Genomic DNA, 21,724 nt, shown 5'->3' on the forward strand with positions numbered 1-21,724 from the left:
AGCAACTATTTATATTTATAATATACATCTCCAATTTTTTTACTGAAGGTGTATGTAAGTTGAAAAATCAGTTAGATTACTTGACTAAGTTTTTAAAAATTAATACTCTGCCAAAAATTAATACTCAGCTGCCTGAAAAATACTTCATGCCATATAAACAAACACCAAGCACCTAGATTAAAAAGTAAACCAACAATATATATTTACTTGGAATCAGGAGATATCTAATTTCCTTCAAAACATCAATCATAAGATAATATGGCAAAAGGAGTTTATTTTTCTTACAGCCACATGCAAAATTTTCCATTAAGAAAAGATTTTAAGGATTTTTTTCTAATTACTGTTATCTGATTTCAGAACCTCATACAAAGTATTAAACAGCAATGTCTATCAACAGGTAAAAAGACAAACAATGCATACACTCCAACAAACTGCTGATACGCTCAACAACATGGATGAATCTCGAAAATGTTCATTCTGAGTGAAAGAAGCCAGACACACTAGCATACATACTATGTGATTCCATTCATGTAAAATGTAAACTAATCTATAGTTAAAAAAAAAAAAGAAAAAGAGAAAAGCAAATCAGTAGTTGCCTGGGAACAGAGCAGAAAGAGGAATCAACTACAGGAATAAGAGGAATCTTTGAAGGTGACAGAAATGTTCTGTACCTTGATTGTAGAGGGGGTTTCATGGGTATATGCAAATGTCAAAAATTATGAAATTACATACTTGAAAAGCATGCATTTTCTTACATGTAAAGTATTCCTCAAAGTTGGTAAGGAAAAACATTTTACATTCTAACTTTTACACTCTTAATTCTTTTTTTTTTTTTTTAAGATTTTATTTTTTTTTTGACAGAGAGAGACAAAGCAAGAGAGGGAACACAAGCAGGGGGAGAGCGAGAGGGAGAAGCAGGCCTCCCGCCGAGCAGGGAGCCCGATGCGGGGCTCAACCCCAGGACCCTGGGATCACGACCCACGCCGAAGGCAGACGCCCAACAACTGAGCCACCCAGGCGCCACCTATACTCTTAATTCTTTAATGGGATTTTATAATTAGTATTAATTCCTAACTAATATCTACTTTTACTTTAGTCTTCAAGTCTCAAAAGTAATCTACCACAAGGTCTCCTATCATTAGAAAAACCAGATGCTGTTCTGTATTCTTAGCTATCAACTACTGAGATTTCCTTTAATTCATAATTCATGATATGCACAATTAGTTAAAGCACAAAGAAGTCCATTCTTTGCAAATTATCAGACACATCAATTATAGAAATATTACTGTGTAAATTGACTTTTGAAGACACTATTCCTTTTTTATTTTTTTTATTTTTATTTATTTATTTTTTTAAGATTTTATTTATTTATTTGAGAGAGAGAATGAGATAGAGCGAGCATGAGAAGGGGGAGGGTCAGAGGGAGAAGCAGACTCCCTGCTGAGCAGGGAGCCCAATGCGGACTCGATCCCAGGACTCCAGGATCATGACCTGAGCCGAAGGCAGTCGCTTAACCAACTGAGCCACCCAGGCGCCCGACACTATTCCTTTTTTAAACTTTTAACCTTTCTAATCCCACTTAACTCAATATCAAATAAAAGCAGTAAAAAGATTATTATACTCAGTAAGAGGGACTTAATGTTCCCCCCCCACAGTGTTCTTTCAGCAAAAGAAACAATTACCATAAGCAGATAGAAGAAAATCTCGATGAATTACTCTGTTCTGTTGAATCTACCATAAAATAAACAAGAAAGGGAAATTCAGAGTAAAGCAATTACCCCTTCTTAAAGTAATCACTGGTGCACTAAGGAATTGCTAAAGAGGTGAGCAGACAAGGTAATTTAGAACACTATGATTATTCTGTGTTTATGCTTAAAGAAAAAAACATGAAAAATTTAAATAATCCTGCTTATAAGGCCGTCGGACCTAAGACAGTGTTTCTCAAATGGAGTATAGATAGTATTCTTAGGCGGCCTGCTTCTGTTTTTCTAAGTTTATAATTGTGGTTTTGGAACACAAAGGGCAAAAGACAACACACTGTAGGAATGAAGGCTGGTGCTTTAAGCAGATAAAAATGGTGAAAATTTTGAGCTATCCTAAGATATACTGTAGTACAGGACTGTCAAATTCTACAGAACCTGGACCAAAATGCTATCATTTTTATTTGCAAGCTGATGTTCTCTATACAGATCCCATCTTTGTATCTACTAACATCCACCAACTGTTTGTGATTAGTGAGTAGTAAAAAGAAAAAAGAATTTTTTTCTTTATAAAGTATTTTTTAAAGTTCTCAGCATACTATTTTGAGGTTCAGATCAGTGGTTAAAAAACTTTTGTGCAAAAAGGGGATACTGAGTATAAACTGTTTTCACACAACTCAAATGATGGTTCATAATGCTTAAAATGTAAAAAAAATCAAATGGACATAGCTGTAAGTATAAAGAGTTTATATTCAGTTTTATGCTTGTACATATGCAGTTAACATTATACTAAAAATAAGTAAACTCTGGCAGATCCTGAGAGCTTCTTCCATTTAAAAGGAGTACATTACAAGATTGAGAAACACTGTCCTTAAGGAATGAAATTTTCAAAATACATTATGATACAACATCCAATGTTTTCCATGTAGAGAAAAAAGAAAAGCAAACAGGAGCTATAGAAAGGTACAGAAAGTTTGAGAATAACTTAAGTATAAATGGAAAAACAGTATAAAACCTGAGGAAACTGTACACAACAAACTAAGTCTCTCAAAGAAAATGAAACCCATTTTCACACAAGTATAGAAAAATCTGTTATTATTATAGTTATAAAACCTTTAAAAGTTTACATGGCTATAATGCCAAAAATAAACATATACTCACCCATATTTTAGATATTAGAAAAACAACCTAATGGTTGCTCTTACAGTCTTAAGTGAAATATTAAAAAAATCAAAAAATAAATTATTGCCAAAATGTACAATTAATAAATCATTAGATTGCTAGAAGCTATATTAACAGCAATATAAAACAGAATGTTTAATGTATACTTTAATCATTAGGAAACTCTGTTCCCTTTGGGCAAATATTGCTAAAGTCATAATTCTTTCATGATTTACTTTTAAAGATATTTCAGAAACATGATAATTCTAAAAAATAAAAGAAGCCTGGTCTGAAGGAAATTGGATGGGGAATCAAGAAACAAAGGTCTTATTCCTCGTTCTCCAAATTATTCTGTGTAGCTCCAGGCAAGTCATTTACAACTCTAGATTCTTCTACTCATTTGCTAGTGATGGAGTGGAAACCAAGAATGTCTCTTAAGAAAGTTCTTCAGGAAGCAAGCACTTTGCATACAAATATGTTGTTACCCGAGTCTATTAAAGATCAAAAAATGTCTTTAAGGGACACACGAGGCCCATCTCCAAGAATTACATACCAGAGGCAACAATAGCAAAAACAACTACCTTCAGGTTTTGGGGTCGAGGCCCATCTCCAAGAATTACATACCAGAGGCAACAATAGCAAAAACAACTACCTTCAGGTTTTGGGGTCGTGTGAATTTGTTGAGAAGTGCAGTTTGAATGAGCTCCCACCGGCTCCCTGCAGTTCGCTCACCATTCTTTAAGGAAAAGGAAAAACAAATGAAATTATTCTAAGTTCTTTTGGATCATAGAATCAGAAGTCAAACAAACACATACTAAACTATCGTTCAGACTAAAAGAACATCTGTTTTGTGCTTACTTCATCTTCCACAGGGTACAAGTTTTGTTCTGAACAAGGCATCTTAACATGCTTGTTGTCCCACAAATCTTTAAAATGTGTTGGAAAGGGTTTAGGAACTTCTCCTGCTCGCAAAAGGTCTACCTGAAAGAGAGGGAAACAAGGAAACTGTAAGTGCATAAAAATTAGGCGTGCCTTCTACAAAATAATCCAAATTAAAGCAGCCAAAGCAAATGCTATAAAATGCAGACCAGCTCCTCTGTAAGAATCTGAGAAGTCCTCTCCAGCTGTTCCTGCTCCTTATCTCCAGTTGATCAGTTTCCAAGTCATCATATTTGCTCATTCCATCTCCATCCCATCTAGGCCCCTAGTCCTCATTATTGCTTGTCTTCTAGCCCTCCCCTAACTCCCACTGCCCCCAGATAGTCACCCTCCATAAAGCCCTTATTCTCACTTGGAAACAACCTTAATCTTTCTAAAGTATTCCCAGGCTCTTAATCCTATAATGGCTCCCCTCTGCCTATAGTGATTCCAAATGATGTTCCTAGTTTTTAACATCCTCTCTTACCCAAACACTGTCTGGTTAAACATCTATTCTGACCTTCAACACTCGACTCAATTTTCATTTCCTCTAAGAAGTCTTCAAAAACTTAAGGACAGTTAGTTTATTCCCTCCTGTTTTATTAGATCATTATCACACCAGAGCACACCTGTTTTTCCTTCCCCAACTGGGCTCTAAACTTCCTGAGAATAACAACCGTATTAACTGTGGATTCTAAATATTCATGAAAGAGCGTGGCTTATGTGTTTTTGCATGCATATATGTAGATACATATACATGTGGCAAATGAGCTGAACTCCAAAGGATAAGAAGAAGTTAACTAGGAAAAGGAAGACAGGAAGCTTGTTCCTCAAAAAGGGAACAGCTAATGGAAAGGAAGACTGTCCAATAGGCAGCTCATAAAAGTCTGCAACTCAAGGAGTGCCTGGGTGGCTCAGTCAGTTAAGTGTCCAATTCTTGATTTCAGCTCAGGTCATGATCTCAAGCCCTGAGTCAGACTCTGCTCTGGGTTAGTTACACATATATATTACTGTATTCAGGAAAAAGAATCTAGAAGAAAATACACCAAATTGTTAAACTCTGGAAATAGGACTAAGAGACTTGGGTTTTGAGTTACGTACTTTCATATAATAGCTGCCTTTTTTATTTTTTTTACAATGAGCCTACATTACTTTAATAAAATAAAGATTTTTAAAAAGATTTTTAAAATTCACAGGTTATACCCCTGAAACAAATACTACATTATATGTTAATAAAAATAAAAAAATAAAAAAACAAAAGCTGAAATGGTACAAATAAAATAAAATAAAAAAGTAAAAAAAAAATTCACAGGTTATTGGATATCTAAAAATAAGTAAACAGTAGGGGCGCCTGGGTGGCTCAGTTGTTAGGCATCTGCCTATGGCTTAGGTCATGATCCCAGGGTTCTGGGATCGAGTCCCACGTTGGGCTCTCTGCTTAGCGGGAAGCCTGCTTTTCCCTCTCCCACTCCCCCTGCTTGTATTCCCCCTCTCGCTGTCTAGCTCTCTCTATCAAAATAAATAAATAAAATCTTTAAAAAAAAAATAAGTAAACAGTAATTACAGAGATTAAGTAATCATGGTATAGGATGCTTTGGGTTTTCCTTATGGCCAGTGGGAAAAAGAAAGGCAGTAAACTCAAAATGTCACTTAGCTCTTCAATCAATCTTTTCTCTGAATCTTGACCATTAATATCTTCTCAGTCATCCAGCCTTTTCTTAATTTTCCCTGCATTATCAGTGCCTCCTTTTCCCTTATCACCCGTATTTAAGAATATTCACATCCTATCAATTTTACCCCCAAACAAAGCAACCATCTATATTCTTTATTTCCACATGACCCTATCTCAGTGACTTTCAAACTCTTTTAAATATCAGAACCCTTTCTTCACCTAAGAAATGTGACATGAAATCATATTTAAATAAAACTGTTTTTATAAATATAATTTTTCAATAACTTTTATTTGTTCTAACATCAATAAATGACAATGAGATTACAATATATCAAGCTCCATACTCAGCAGGGAGCCTGCTCCTCCCTCTCCCTCTGCTGCCATTCCCCCTGCTTGTGCTCGCTCTCTACCAAGTAAATAAATAAAATCTTTAAAAAAAAAACTGGATTAACTCTACGACCCAGCAATTGCACTACTGGGTATTTACCCCAAAGATACAAATGTAGTGATCTGAAGGGGCATGTGCACCCCAATGTTTAAGCAGCAATGTCCACAAAAGCCAAACTATGGGAAGAGCCTAGATGTCCATCAACAGATGAATGGATAAAGAAGATGTGGTATATATATATACATGGAATATTATGCAGCCATCAAAAAAAAAAAAAGAAATCTTGTGATGTACAATAACATGGATAGAACTAGAGGGTATTACACTAAGCGAAATAAGTCAATCAGAGAAAGACAATTATTGTATGATCTCACTGATATGTGGAATTTGAGAAACAAGACAAAGGATCATAGGGGAAGGGAGGGAAAAATGAAACAAGAGAAAACCAGAGAGGGAGACAAACCATAAGAGACTCTTAATCTCAGGAAACAAACTGAGGGTTGCTAGAGTGGAGGGGGGTAGGAGGGATGGGGTGGCTGGGTGATGGACAATGGGGAGGATATGTGCTATGGTGAGTGCTGTGAATTGTGTAAGACTGATGAATCACAAACCTATACCCCTGAAACAAATAATACATTATATGTTAATAATAATTAAAAAAAAATTGCCTATAACCCAGCAATTGCACTACCAGGTATTTACCCCAAAGATACAAATGTAGTGATCCAAAGGGGCATGTGCACCCCAATATTTAAGCAGCAATGTCCACAATAGCCAAACTGTGGAAAGAGCCTACATGTCCATCAACAGATGAATGGATAAAGAAGATGTGATATATATACACAATGGAATATTATGCAGCCATCAAAAAAAAAAAAGGAAAAGAAATCTTGCCATTTGCAATGACATGCATGGAACTAGAGGGTATTATGTTAAGCGAAATAAGTCAGAGAAAGACAAGTATCATATGATCTCACTGATATGAAGAATTTGAGAAACAAGACAGAGGATCATAGGGGAAGGTAGGGAAAAATGAAACAAGACGAAACCAGAGAGAGAGACAAACCATAAGAGACTCTTAATCTCAGGAAACAAACTGAGGGTTGCTGGAGTGGAGGAGGGTGGGAGGGACAGGGTGGCTGGGTGATGGACACTGGGGAGGGTATGTGCTATGGTGAATGCTGTGAATTGTGTAAGACTGATGAATCACATGGGGCGCCTGGGTGGCTCAGTTGGTTAAGCAACTGCCTTCGGCTCAGGTCATGATCCCGGGGTCCTGGGATCGAGTCCCGCATCGGGCTCCCTGCTCTGCGGGGAGCCTGCTTCTCCCTCTCCCACTCCCCCTGCTTGTGTTCCCTCTCTCGCTGTGTCTCTCTGTCAAATAAATAAATAAAATCTTTAAAAAAAAAAAAAAGACTGATGAATCACAGACCTATACGCCTGAAACAAATAACACATTATATGTTAATTTAAAAAATTAAAATAAATAAAATAAAAATTGGATTATGGTGATAGTTGTCTAACTAAGTAAATTAAATATCACTGAACTGAGTGAGCACTTAAGATGGGTAAACTTTATATACCTCAATAAACCTGCTTCTTCAAAAAAGAAGCTACAGGAAGTATAAAAGAGTTACCAGGGGCTAGTGAAAAATGGGAGTTATTGTTTAGCAGATACAGTTTCTGCGTGACATAATGAAAATTTTCCAGAAATGAATAGTGGTAATAATTGTACAACATGTACTTAATGCTACTGAAATGTACACTGAAAAACAGTTAAAATAGTAAACTTTATATTATGTACATTTAACCACAATTCTTAGAAATAAGGTTTTAGACATGTTGAGTTTGAGACAACTGTGGGACAGTAACAGTGATGTCTAGAAGAATCTGAAGCTCAGAAAAGAGGGTAAAACTGGAGAATGATTTGAGGATACTGAACCATACACAACTTTGAACTTTAGGGATTAACCCACTACCTAATATACAGTGGATGCTCAACAAATAATGTCAGTTGAATTTAAAACAAAAAGAAAGAAAAGAATCCAGTGAGTTTAAAAAAAAAAAAAAAAAAGAGGGGCGCCTGGGTGGCTCAGTTGGTTAAGCGACTGCCTTCGGCTCAGGTCATGATGCCGGAGTCCTGGGATCGAGTCCCGCATCAGGCTCCCTGCTCAGCGAGGAGCCTGCTTCTCCCTCTGACCCTCCCCCCTCTCATGTACTCTCTCTCTCTCTCATTCTCGCTCTCTCAAATAAATAAATCTTAAAAAAAAAAGATCTTTAAAAAAAAAAGATACTGAAAAAGTCAATTTCCTTATCAGCTGACAATGATTCATCTTATGGATGTATTAAGTGCTATATTAAGTAAGCTATCATTATATTTCTCCAACCTATAGACTTCTTAGTACTTTATATATGCAGAAAAGAAAAGCAGTTTCTATGCCTTGGTCTGTTTTTCACGTTAATAAGTATCATAATAAATCAAGACTTAAGAGTCTTCTCTCTTTATAGGTAAGAAGTAATACCTACGGGCGCCTGGGTGGCTCAGTTGGTTAAGCGACTGCCTTCAGCTCAGGTCATGATCCCGGGGTCCTGGGATCGGGTCCCGCATCGGGCTCTCTGCTCCTTGGGAGCCTGCTTCTCCCTCTGCCTCTCTCTCTCTGTCTCTCATGAATAAATAAATAACATCTTAAAAAAAAGAAGTAATACCTACGCGAATAGTTACTGTGTGATTGGCAGATGGCCTCAAGAGAGGCAGCCGGATGCCACACCTAGGCATTCTTCTCATCTCCTCAATAGGAGTTCCAAGCCATTTCTTATCTGGAGAAAGGTGAGGTGGAATGTATTTAGGTATCTTCCTTTCTGTTCTTTGATGCTTGATTTCACATTGTTCTTTTCTAAGGTCAAAACAAATGTATTCAGTCACAAACCACTTACTATTTAAGTTTTATTAGATACACAAGGACAAAACTTACCCAGAATGTTATTGTTTAAAACGTGCCAAGGGGCACCTGGGTGGGTGGCTCAGTCAGTTAAGTGTCTGCCTTCGGCTCAGGTCATGATCCCAGGATCCTCAGGACTGAGCCCTGCATTGGGCTCCCTGCTCAGCAGGGAGTATGCTTTTCCCTCACCCCCTCCCCCGTTCTCGCACGAGTGCATACACTCACTCTCTCTCTTACACATAAATAAAATCTTTAAAAAAGTGTGCCAGGCTTGCTCTCTCTCGTTGGTATTTACAATCAAAAGAAAAATTTATAAAACTTAGAGTAAAACTGAAGAACTTATTTTCAAGTCTGTGGAAGGAATTTCTAAACACAGAAATTACCTTCCAAAAAAAACAGACCGCATAAGAATATGTACACTGCCAAATGAGTCATGGTTCATAGTATCAGCTACTTCTCAGGTTTCTAGACAAGAGTTTTCAACAAAGTGAACTTACTGTGGCACATGTGATAGAAAATATCACAGAAATTATGGAGAGTAAGCTTTAAGATTCCATATGGGATAACTGTAAAAATGTAAGCTTTGTAATCAGACAGACTGGGATTTAAATCCCAGCATTACCACCCACAAGTTACAATTTCAGTGAATTCTCTAACTCAAATTTCAGTTTTCTCATTCGCAAAGTGAGGACAATGTCACCTGCCTACCCATCAGAGCATTAGAGAAAATGCAGTATATGAAGACCTAGAAAAATGGATAAACAGACACTACTATCAACCTAGTATTTTTATATTCTGATAATCCACACAAATTTCAGAAGGAAAATCATGAAACTGAAAAAATCCAATTAACAATATTTATTTACTTCTCGTTTTCTGTTTCTGGTCTTTTTGAACCTAGGTTTAAATTTACCATAAACAAACAACAGGAAACACAACTATTTCTTTCTTCACTGTAAACCATAACTTGGTTAAACCATTCCCTTACAAAGTTATAAAAGGTATTACACTATTGGAGATACTCTTGTTGAAAAAAATTACCTTTTGTCCTCTGCTTTGGGCATTCTCATGAAATGATCTGTGATTTTAGAATCCTTTTTCCCATGCTGCTTGGAATTCCTACATTCTACATTCAGGCTAGAAGTACTTCCAGGTGGTCTGGGATTTAAATCATTCATTCCACTCCGAGTCTCTCCTCCTTCAAATTGAAAATGTAAACGAATTTCACCTCCTTTAGAAGAGGACCGCTTCCTCAATTCAGTGTCAGCTTCTCTTGCTTGGAACCTTGAAGGTTTACTTGCTGTTTGGGAGGAATTGCTATCTTCTTGCTCATCAAAACCTGGACTTGTCTCCTCATCTGCTTCTGAGTCCTGACAACTATTTTTGGAATTATCTACATCCATTGGTGACTCAGGTTCACTTTCTTTTTCAAAAGGAGAATTTCCTAAACTACTCTCTTGTCTACTCAACTTGTTGGCATTTTTCAGTTCAGTACCAACATCCTCAGAGCTGATGTCTGACAAGGGACTCTCTGGCACCACATCTATCTCTTCCTGCTGACAACCTGCACAGTCTTCTACAGGATGGCAAGACTTGCTACACTTCTGGTGGCTTCTGGCTTCTCTGGCCCGTTCATCTTCTGTGGTCTGCTTTGTATTTGTAAACTTTACAGTTGTCAAAAATTGTTGGTTGTCTCTACTTCCCTCACTATCTGTGTCACTGTGATCATCATTTCCAGGTGACTGATCAACGTTAGCATTACTGAACCGCTCTGGCACCAGAGTTACTGTCGGAGGCTCACTTTCTAAAAGCCGCTCTGTATGTTTCCCTTCATTTTGCCACTTACACATAGCTGCAGTCTGATGCTGGTTCAAATACTGTGTATTTTTTTCAACAGATGATTTATCAAGACTTAGCTGAGAAACATTTTCTAATTTTTCCATATTATGTTGATAAAAGTTATCTTTTTGTACAGAACTCATCATGGATTCTACTGTTGTATTGTTGTTTTCTTTACTATGCAAACTACAACAGAATAGAAAGAACTAATGAGACAACAGAACTTATGATACAATAAAAAGAATTTATGGTATAAAAAAAATCACTTATCCAATCACATTCCCGGTATCACAGCAATAATTAAACTACTGGTGATTTCCTAAATACAGAGCATGCCCCTTTATGACTCCATGACTTTGCACATATGCCTATAATGTCCTTTCCCCAACTCTGTGCCTGGGAAACACCTGCCCTTCCTTTAAATGTTAAACTTCACTCACCTCTGGGCAGGTCTTCCTGCAAAGGTAAAGCTAATTCTTTGTTCTATATGCTAACCACACTGTTCTCTGCTTATACCTTTACTGTCCTATTTATCACACTATGTAATAATCATGTGTTTTTGCATCTGCCACCAGTATACTATAAGTATCTTAAAGACAGAGACTATACTCCTCTTTTATCTCTGTATGTCAAGTATATAGGACAGACCCTAGCACATGAGACTCTAAAAAATTATCATTTATAAACTGAAAGAATGAATATAAAGAAAAATGGGAAAGCTAGAAGAAAGAGTAGCATGAAACAAGATAAAACATTCATATATCATGTTATTCATTTTTCTATACAGGCATGTTTCTATACCTTTCTGATCCAGTTGTCTTGATTCCTTTAGTGTCCATCCAACTGGTAATAGTCTTTTGTTTGAAAACTGTAAAAAAAAAAAAAAAAAAAAAGACACACACCAAAACAATTATGTATACTCATACCTGCCTTCAAATATAAAATACCTATAGCAGCATTTATACATGTAAGGCATTGTGCTAGGTTCTGTGAATGTTTTTTTTTTTTTTAAAGATTTTATTTATTTATTTGACAGAGAGAAACATAGCGAGAGCAGGAACACAAGCAGGGGCAGAGGGAGACAGAGAAGCAGGCTTCCCGCTGAGCAGGGAGCCCAATGCGGGGCTCGAACCCAGGACCCTGGGATCATGACCCGAGCCAAAGGCAGATGCTCAACGACTGAGCCACCCAGGCGCCCCCAGGTTCTGTGAATTAAACAGATACTAATCACTCCTTCCACACTCAAGCAATGGGAGATAAGACAGAAATATAAATATAAATGCATTTGGCATAGAGTAGAACGTGACAGGCCCAAGAGAGCTGGTATGGCCTAATGGATGAGAGTATAGGCTCTGAAATCAAATCACCTGGATTCAAATCCTAGTTCTCCCATTGGATTCCTATGTGTCCTTGTGAGGGATCATTTTTCTGTCTCTCAAATTACTTATTTGTAAACTTGCAAATTAATAGTACCTCTCCTGGGCTTATTATGAGGTTTAAATTAAATAACACATGCAAGGTGTTTAAGGCACAGTCTGGTACATGCTCAGTAAATGTCGATTCTTAACTACCTTTAGTATTAAAAGAGATCCTGATAAAGAATTAAGGTATTTCCTAGAAAAGAAGACTACTTTAGGGAACTGGAGTAAGTGGGACAATCTGATAAGAAGGGCTTGAATTGTTCCTTGAAGAATAAACATGTAGTCACATAAAGGGAAAATCATAAGCAAAGGCACCAATGCCAAGGAAATATAAAGAACTTAAAAAGAAAGCAACAGAAAATATGATTGAAAAGTCAGCTAGGACCATATCATAGAGGTTCTTGAATGACCCACAAAAAGAGGTACAAACGGGGTGCCTAGGTGGCTCAGATGGTTAAGCGTCTGCCTTTGGCTCAGGTCGTGACCCCAGGGTCCTGGGATGGAGCCCCAACCTCAGCCTCCCTGCTCAGCAGGGAGCCTGCTTCTCCCTCTCCTTCTACTGTTCCCCCTGCTTGTACTCTCTCACCCTCTCTGTCAAATAAATAAATAAAATCTTTAAAAAGGGGGGGGGGTGCCTGGGTGGCTCAGTCATTGAGCGTCTGCCTTCGGCTCATGATCCCAGGGTCCTGGGATCGAGCCCCGCATCGGGCTCCCTGCTCCGCAGGAAGCCTGCTTCTCCTTCTCCCACTCCCCCTGCTTGTGTTCCCTCTCTCTCTGTCAAATAAATAAATAAAATCTTTTATAAAAAGAAAAAACATTCCTCAGTCCTTCTGAGAGCCCTACTTCTCTTTCCAATACCACTACTTCTGGCTTTCAAAGGTTTCTTTTGCAACATGCCACAGGACTGCTTCAGATTTTACCCCCTTATTCCTGAAATAGGCATAAAATTATGCTTCCCAAAATATCTGGTAGTTTCTTTCTTTTTACTAGAAATAATTCCAGGAAACAAAAAGGAGGGCAGTGGGAGGTGATGAAAACGATACAAGATCTAGAGTCAAACAAGATCTTGGACTAAGATCTTTGCTCAGTCGCTTACTAGTACTTCACTTCGTTGAGCTTCTATTTCCTCACCTATAAAATAGGGTTAACAGTAAATATGTACTTCAAGGCTTATGTAGATCAATGAGAGAAAATACTAAGTGTCCAGTCTTCACAAAGCAGAAATTCAACAAATGTCTCCTCTTGCAACACTTCCACCCAATCTTTTTCACTGAGATTAGTCCTCCAACTTTATTCTGATTTCACACCATTCACACTTAATCTCATTAGTTATCATCACTCAGTAACCAGTGTATTTCAATGTTCAACGAGCAAATCAATTAGATGCTGCTACTGACACAAGCAAAAGACACAAAATGCTTTGAAATTCACCTGCATTTCAAAGGAACACCCCACCTCCACAAAAAGTCCCCTTCCTCCAGCACCAGCAAGATAAGGTATGAGAAGGAAGGATATGGTGAGACAAAAGAGTGATGGACAGTGGGAGTTTTGAGAGGAAAGAGGTCTGAAGATGATTCTGACAGCACTGAGGCTGAAGGAATGACATGGGGGAAGGGAGACAAACCGGCTCCAACTCCCCCCCTCACCCCAACCACCACCACCCACCACTGACCTATACTTAGACCATGGCTGGAGCAGGAAGAGAAACTCTAGGTAGTTATAAAAGGCAGAAAAGAGGAGCTCCCATCAGAAGGTGAATAGCACCCTGAGTTCTGCCTACATGCACATTTCAACCAATATAAGAAATATGCCCAGGGAGGTAAATAACACAAAATTTAAAGATGTTGAATGAATATCCATTTCCTTTTCTTACCTACTCTCCTAAAATAACTATATACTAAAACTTTAAATACCAAGTTCCTAAAAGACCTCCAAATTTGAAACAATAGTTTTTGTTTGGACTTTCCACATTTTGTTAATTGGTGTCCTGTGCCCAGTATACAAAAACATTTATACATATAAAGTACAGCCCAAGTAGTAATTTGGTCCCTCTTCTGCAGAAATCTGCAGAAAATAAGAAGATCCAACCATGAGGACTGCCCCCCCCACTTGCAACTAACCCTTCCACCTTTATATGTAAATAAAGTTAATGGGCCCACAAATTAGGCTCTCGCAGAAGTCTGACACAGTACTTGGAGGTCACCTCAGTTCTCCCTCTCTTCCACTCTCCTTCATCAAGTTCTCTGTAATCTATGGCCTAAATCTTAAATCCATTACTTCCTCTTCATCTTCAAACCAGCATCAATATCAAAAGAACAAATACACCACTTTTTGGACAACTGCATTTGTTTCCTGCAACTGGTCTCCTTGTCTGGTCTTGACTTTCTCTAACCCAGTGTTATATAAAGGACTAACTTTTTTTAGTAAAATACAGACAATATAAGAATGCATCATACATAATAGGTATTATTTCATGAAACATGTTTGTAATAAATATGGCATATTTACCTAGTTCATAGATTTCTTACTCCGTGTACCGGCCGAAATTTATACAGTGGACTGCAATCAGAGAAGTCCAAAGGCCACAAGCCATCTTTTCTAAAATATAACCAAATGTTATCTCCCTTTTAAAAGCTTTCAGTGGCTCCCCATTAACCGCAGAATAAAGTCCAAACTCCTTGAAATGGCACTAGAATTTGTCCATAATAACTTCTGCCCTTCTTCCTGGCCTCAAGTCCTGTCACTCCTGTCATTTTATGCTCCAGTCCTACCACCTTTGCACATGCCATTCTCTCTGCATATTTAATTATTTCTCTCCTTTATCTATACAGCAAATCCTGCTCATCCTTCAATATTTAGTTGAGGTCTACTCCCCACTGCCTCTAAGTCCTGAGAGAACTAAGTTTACACCATTAACCCAAAGACTGTCTGACCTCTGGCCAGCCTCTTACACTGTTGACAAATGCATCCTTTTGGAAATGTTCTCTTTCTTGCATGACACAACAAAAGCCAGGCTTTCATCCTACTCTTCTGGCTGCTTCTCTTCAGTCTACTCTTAGATGATGGTGTTCCTAAAGTTTCTGTCCTAGGTCACCTTTATTTTCTCTACATGTTCTATGTGATCTAACCTACTTCCATAGCATCGATTATCACGTTTATGCCAAAAATCCCCAAATCTGTATTTCCAGCACAAATTTATTTCTTATGAGGTACAAACCCACAGATCTCATTCTCTCTGAATCCATCCACTTCTCTCCTTCCCTACTGTCCACAACCAAGTATAAACCATTATTATCGCCCACCTAGACTAACTCCTCTAGTCTTAGGCCTGCACTTCCCCTCCCTTTCAATCCATTCTTCATTTTCTACACACCAGCCAGAGACCTTAAAAAAAAAAAATGTGTGTGCATGCACGTATATATAAAGTCACTTCCCTACTGAAAATGCATTAAAAGCTTCTCATTGCCCTTAGAGGTAAAGTTCAAAACCCTCAGCACTGCCTATATTTCCCAGTATGATCTGATCTTTGCCTATCTCCCTGCAGCCCCATCTCTCATTACTCTCTCCTGTTGACAAGTATGCACCAGCTGCACTTCAGGAACATTTCCTACTTCCTCTTTTCTAGGTAACTCTTCATCCTTTTTCAGTTCTTAAAATAAGCACCTCATCTTCTGGGAGATTATCTTTGATCCCACAGACTGGATTAAGACTCCTGACTCCTACCATAATGATGTATGTCCTTCACCTGTAAGCATGTGGACTTTTGTAATTCTCTCTCCTGATAGATTTTAAGATCTGAAGACAGAACCCAAGTTACTCTTGTTCAACACTGTATGCCAGAAACAAGCACAATGCCAGCTAATACTAACAGCTCTGCACCCCAGGATGCAGAATCTGAACCAAGAGAAGTTGTGACCTTCTTTGTACCTTTCTTTTCACCTAAAGGTTGAATCTTCACATACACAATTAGACTTCCTTAACAACTAAGGCAACTTCTCAAACCCGAGGAAAGCAAACAGGTGGAGTCTACTGCCATTTTCCACCTTGTGAGTAACTGCTCATCAGGGTTTCTCACACCACCAATCCCAACGGGTAAAATGCGGCCGCATTCCCCTACCAGTGGCCTTAGTGGCTCAGCAAGAGGGCCTCAGAGTGGTGCACATAAGACCAGAAAGGGGTGGCTGGAGTCCCTGGGTCCCCAGACAGAGACCAAGAAGAGGTCTGGGCCAAAGCGAAGGACAAAGATCTTTATTTCCCCACGTACCAAGCGAGGTGGAGCTGCCTCTGTGCGGTCCCGCCCGCCCCGGGACGCAGCCTGACGAGGACGGTGGGACCCTGAACTGCACGGGAGCGTCCTTGGACTCGAGGACGCGCCTCTGCCTGCCGGGGAAGCTCCGGGCGTCCGAGGCGGCCGGCGGAGAAGTTGCAGCGGCGCCCCAGCGGGGTCGCTTGGTGCAGGGCTCACAGCCGGGGCCCGCACTCATGCTTGGGACCCGCAGCGCAGAGTCCCCGGGCCGGCCCGGGCGGAGAGCCTCATTCACTAACCCTAAGAGGGACGGACTGCGCCGGCTCCTCGGCGCCTCCAGGCACCATTCCCTCTCTGCCGCTGCCTGTTTCTGCAGTTGCTGCTCCGCCGGCCTCCCAGCCAAGCCCTAGCCAGTCGCCTGCCTTCCCTCTTCCACAGGTACCCCCACCTGCCTCAGGATGCGCCGCTTTGATTCTGGCTTGGTTCACTTTCCCACCACCGGAAGGCTGCCGTCAGGCGCTTCCGGTTTCCGGGACGTATAATGTCGCAAAGCGGAAGTGCAAGGATTAGCGGGTACCGGCTCCCGGAAGGTCACCGTGTGAAGGAGGCCTGGGTAACGCGGGTCTCCCAGCTTTTTCTGGGGAGCAACGGCGGAGCCGACGAACCCGGCCTGAGGCGGCGGTGAGAAGCAGACCGGCGGTTTGCTGCGACATCATGGAGGGCGGCGGGGGAAGCGGAAACAAAACCACAGGGGGGTTGGCCGGGTTTTTCGGAGCCGGCGGGGCAGGTTACTCGCACGCGGATTTGGCCGGCGTCCCGCGTAAGTATCGGGCCTACCTTGTGAACGTTTCTCAGTGGTTCTTGCGACTCCGCCAGACGTGTAGTGTGTACTGTTCTTTTTTTGGCTGGCGTTCACAATCTTCCTTACCAGTGGTTGGGATAGTGTGTTTGCGCTGCCGCTCTTTCAAGATTGAACGACTTTCTGGAGTCATGGATCCTCGAGAAGTTCTGTCCGGGTGACCTGGACTAGGGATGTTGGCCTGTTTTCTTCTCTTTATATACGAGCCTAGTGCCTTGTATTTCCTCCCACACATTCCTTGTGTGTTGGGCTGTGTGCTTGATTCTAGATTAAGAGGAGAGTCTAGCCCTGCAAGTAAATACATTCCAAACAGCCTGTAAATAACTTTTAAGCACAAAGTCACGTGTTTCGAAACTGCAATGTAGCCGTCAGGGCAAAACATTTAATATTGAAGATAGGCAAGAAAGAAATTTGAGTCGGGCCAGCGGAGGGGCTGAGAAGTGAACTGTACTTTAAAGGCCATTTATGGACTTGAAAAAAGAAGCCAGGTAAGACTTTTCGGAAAGGAAATATGCAAGATCAAAAGTGCAGAAGCATGTATACCCTGCCTGTGCTCTCTCAATTCTGTGAATATGTCTTCCAGATGTTTGGGACTTTGTGGGTATTCAACTGGATGAATAGAACTTGTTCTTCTCCAGGTCTTTTATGCTCAAGAACAAAACAGCCCTAGTGTCACTTACGTCGAAACTGAATCTGGAACACATTTTACATATAAGTCTTCCGAGGTCTGAGTTTTGGAGCACAAAGGGCAGTGCCTTAAAGTGACAAAGCATTGTTTCATTAATTTGATTAAGATTTGAAGGTAAATTGAGAAGTCGAGGGTGAACACCATTCACTTAGCACCTGGAATGGGCCAACGACTTTTCTGTGTGCAGGTCTACCAGTGTTTAAAAGAGATGATTGCTGCTTTCATGGAGTTTACATCCTATTGAAGTGAGCCAAGTAACACAAACACATTTCAGTTAATGATAAGCGTATGTAAAGGCATCAAAACAAGATTGAGAGATGGCGATGGGAGCAGAACGCCTTTTTAGAATGGGTCAGGGAAAGCAGCTAGAGGGTGTTGACATTTGAGCTGTGACCTGAATACAATACAAATGCAGGGGCGGGGACACACACGGACGTATACAAGAAAAAATGGTTAGTCCAAATGCCCTGGTGGGGGAAGGGGGGGACTTGACATGTTTAAAGAACAACTGATGGGCCAGTGTGTCTACAAAGGTGCGAGGGAGTTGGAGCAGTAGGAGATAATGAGATCAGGAGAGCAAGTAATGGCCACTAATGCAGTGTTTTATAAGCCATGGTAAGGAGTTTGGATTTGATTACAAGTGTGAATGGAAGCCATTAGGACTGATTCCTTTTCCTAAAAAAAATCACTTTAGTTGCTATATAGGAAGTGAATTGAATGGACTAGAGCAAATTAGGGAGTCCATTTAGGTAGGAGATTGTTACTGTAGTCTAGGTGAGATTTAATGGTTGGACTAAGATGGTAGCAATAAGGATGGTGGTTAAGTAACAGTTCAAGATGAATATTGAATATAGAATTAATAGGACTTTCAGTTGATGAAAGGACTAGAGTCATGGGTGTTTCATAGATTGTGAGCAATCACAGGATTCAAGGATTAAATTTAGAATGTGAGAAAGTTGATTTTCCCTGGTAGATTTTTTCCATTGTCAAAGTTACTGGGATTCAAGTCTGGCTCTCTGAGAATTTCTGTTTTCTTTTGTCCTGACCCCCATTCCTTTGGTGATGACCCAAGAATGATCTACACTGCCACAGCAAATCACCTTTGTCAGCAACTGTCAATACTAAGATTTGAAGGAACTACCTAAAAATGTTTATATATAACCCATAACCCGGGCACTGTTTTTCCCATGGAATTCATTGGTCTCTTGTCAATCTTATTTTTGCAGTTTGTATAGATGTCAAGCATCCTTGTAGCAAAGTAGAGGAAATTAGCTTTATAATTGACTTGGGCTGTGCTTCCTTCTACTTTGATTATTTGATCCACGTTATTGCCAATATCTTCTTGGTATGAGAGCCTGAACCACTAGTGCAGGACCTGGTTTGAGATTCAGGACCTCAGGAGGAGACAGCCCCAAAACTGCCAGACAGGATAAGCGTAGAAAAGGAGAAAATCTCATCTATTCAGTGAGCCTGTAAATCAAAATTGGAAAACACCTGAAATGGTGTAATTAACACTAAATGAAATAATTTTTTAAAATTTCATCGCAATGTGATGTTCTCTCTCTAGTGACTGGTATGAACCCTCTGTCTCCGTATTTAAATGTGGATCCACGATATCTTGTTCAGGTAAGATTAGGACTAGTCCTTTTATGAATTTTTTAGTTTGGTGATTTATCTTACCACTTTAAAAAAAAAAATCCAGGTTCTTATGCTGACTAGATCTATGGTACATATTTCTGGAGGCACCAACTCTAGTCTCCATTCACCCTTTTTCTTTTCTTAGAAACTGGGGATTTGAATTGTACCTCCCTGATGCTAATTAATTAATTCCCTTTAAAGAGTTTTTGGGGTTTGAGGTGGCTATTTTTTCTTTCCTATTTAAATTGTGAAATATTTTAGCATAAAATTTACTATCTTACCCATTTTTAAGTGTACCGTCCAGTGGTATTAACTACATTTATAATATTGTGCAACAATTACCACCTACCATATCCATAACTCATTTCATCATGTAAAACAAACTATACCCATTAAAAAATAACTTCATTCCACCCACCCATCTCACAGCAACCACCCTTCTGCTTTCTGTCTCTGGTTTTGATACTCTAATACCTCAAATAAGTAGAATCATAGTATTTGTCTTTTTGTGATTGGCTTATTTCATTTAGCATAATATTCTCAAGTTTCATCTACATTATAGCATGTATCAGAATTTCCTTTCTTTTAAGGCTGAATAATATTTAATTGAATAATATTCCATTCTGCTTATCCATTCATCTGTCCCTGGACGCTTGGATTGCTTTCATATTTTAGTTACTGGGAATAGTGTTGCTATGAACAATAGTGTAAAATGTCTCTTCCTGAGCCTCCTTTTAATTCTTTTACTTATATTTCCAGAAGTGAAATTACTGAATCATATGGAAATTTTATTACTAATTTTCTGAGGAACTGCTATGCTGTGTTCCATAGCACTGTACCATTTTACATTCCCAAGAACTGCACAAGGCTTGCAATTTCTTCACATCCTCACCAACACTTGTTATTTTCTGGGGTTTTTTGATCATAGCTATTCTAATGGGTATGAGGTAGTGCTCCTTGGGGGTATTTATTTATTTATTTATTTGACAGAGAGGGAACACAAGCAGGGGGAGTGGCAGAGGGAGAAGCAGGCTTCCTGCTGAGCAGGGAGCCCGATGTGAGGCTCGATCCCAGGACCCTGGGATCATGACCTGAGCCAAAGCAGATGCTTAACGACTGACACCCAGGCGCCCCAACTCCTCGTGGTTTTGAGTTGCATTTTCCTAATCATTAGTGATATTGAGCATCTTTTCATGTGCTTATTGCCTATTTGTATACCTTTGGAGAAACGTTTAAGTTCTTTGTCCATTTTTGAATTGGGTCTTTATTGTTGTTGAATTTAAGTTTTATATATATTCTGAATATTAACCCCTTATCAGATAACATGATTTGCAAATATTTTCTCGCGATCTTTTGGTTGCCTTTTTACTATGCTGATACTGCCTTTTGAGGCACAATATTTTTAAATTTTCACAAAGGCCAGTTTTTTAATTTTTTTCTTTTGTTGCCTGTGCCTTTGGTGTCAAATCTAAGAAGTCATCGCCAAATCCAATGTCATGCTTCTCTCCCATGTTTTCTTCCAAGAGTTCTATGGTTTTAGGTCTTACACTTAGATCTTAGATCCATTTAATTTTTGTATTAAGTGTTTAATTTTTTATTAGGTGTTAGATAAGGATCCAGCTTTACTTGTTCATGTGGATATCCAATTTTCAGAGCATCATTTGTTAAAAAGAGTGTCTTTTTCTCGTGGAATGGTCTTGGCAGTCTTGTTCAAAATCATTTGACCATATATGTGAGGGTTTATTTCCAGGTTCTCTATTCTGTTTCATTGGTCTATTTGTCTGTCTTTGTGTCAGTATCACACTCTTGATTCGAGTAGCATTGTAGTAAGTTTTGAAATCAGGAAATGTGATTATTGTTCTTTTTCTTTTTTTTTTTAATTTATTTGTCAGAGAGAGCACAAGGAGGGGGAGCGGCAGCAGAGCAGGCAGAGGGAGAAGCAGGCTCCCTGCAGATCAGGGGGAGCCCGATAGGGGACTTGATCCCAGGACCCTGGGATCATGACCTAAGCCAAAGGCAGACGCTTAACCAACTGAGCCACCTAGGCGTCCTGATTATTGTTCTTTTTCAAGATTGTTTTGGCTGTTGGGGTTCATTGAGATTCCATATTAATTATAGGATGGGGTTCTTTTTAAAAGATTTTATTTATTTCTTTGACACAGAGAGAGCAAAAGAGAGAGAGAGACAGAGAGCAAGCACAAGCAGGGGGAATGGCAGGGAGGGGAGAAGCAGGCTCCCCGCTGAGCAAGGATCCC

The 21,724-nt window shown here is 39.5% G+C and overlaps 2 protein-coding genes across 9 annotated transcripts in view; one reads left to right on the plus strand and one right to left on the minus strand.

Annotated features, from left to right (window-relative positions):
- The window catches only part of PARG (poly(ADP-ribose) glycohydrolase), a 137,657-nt gene extending 120,360 nt beyond the window's left edge, over nucleotides 1-17,297 (minus strand). Inside the window, exons 1-7 of one of the 8 annotated variants that reach the window (XM_054508277.2) lie at nucleotides 16,733-16,794; nucleotides 14,547-14,636; nucleotides 11,419-11,485; nucleotides 9,820-10,803; nucleotides 8,546-8,733; nucleotides 3,720-3,838; nucleotides 3,514-3,597 (exon numbers count right to left, since the gene is read on the minus strand). In XM_054508277.2, the coding sequence (XP_054364252.1) occupies nucleotides 3,514-3,597; nucleotides 3,720-3,838; nucleotides 8,546-8,733; nucleotides 9,820-10,803; nucleotides 11,419-11,456 (1,413 nt within the window). In that variant the 5' untranslated portion in view covers nucleotides 11,457-11,485; nucleotides 14,547-14,636; nucleotides 16,733-16,794. Of the gene's footprint in view, nucleotides 1-3,513; nucleotides 3,598-3,719; nucleotides 3,839-8,545; nucleotides 8,734-9,819; nucleotides 10,804-11,418; nucleotides 11,486-14,546; nucleotides 14,637-16,302; nucleotides 16,872-17,121 lie in introns of those variants that run through there. The other 7 variants (XM_054508276.2, XM_064594944.1, XM_064594946.1 and 4 more) reach the window with 7 other exon arrangements.
- Nucleotides 16,970-21,724, plus strand: part of LOC123846632 (mitochondrial import inner membrane translocase subunit Tim23) — a 29,929-nt gene continuing 25,174 nt past the window's right edge. Inside the window, exons 1-2 of the mRNA XM_045878304.3 lie at nucleotides 16,970-17,104; nucleotides 19,399-19,457. Of these exons, the coding sequence (XP_045734260.1) occupies nucleotides 16,999-17,104; nucleotides 19,399-19,457 (165 nt within the window). The 5' untranslated portion in view covers nucleotides 16,970-16,998. The remainder of the gene's footprint in view (nucleotides 17,105-19,398; nucleotides 19,458-21,724) is intronic.

Source organism: Mirounga angustirostris, unplaced genomic scaffold (genome assembly GCF_029215605.1).
Source record: "Mirounga angustirostris isolate CCGP_5_RB_7025 unplaced genomic scaffold, mMirAng1.0.hap1 SCAF_6, whole genome shotgun sequence".
In the NCBI taxonomy this organism is placed as follows: domain Eukaryota; kingdom Metazoa; phylum Chordata; class Mammalia; order Carnivora; family Phocidae; genus Mirounga; species Mirounga angustirostris.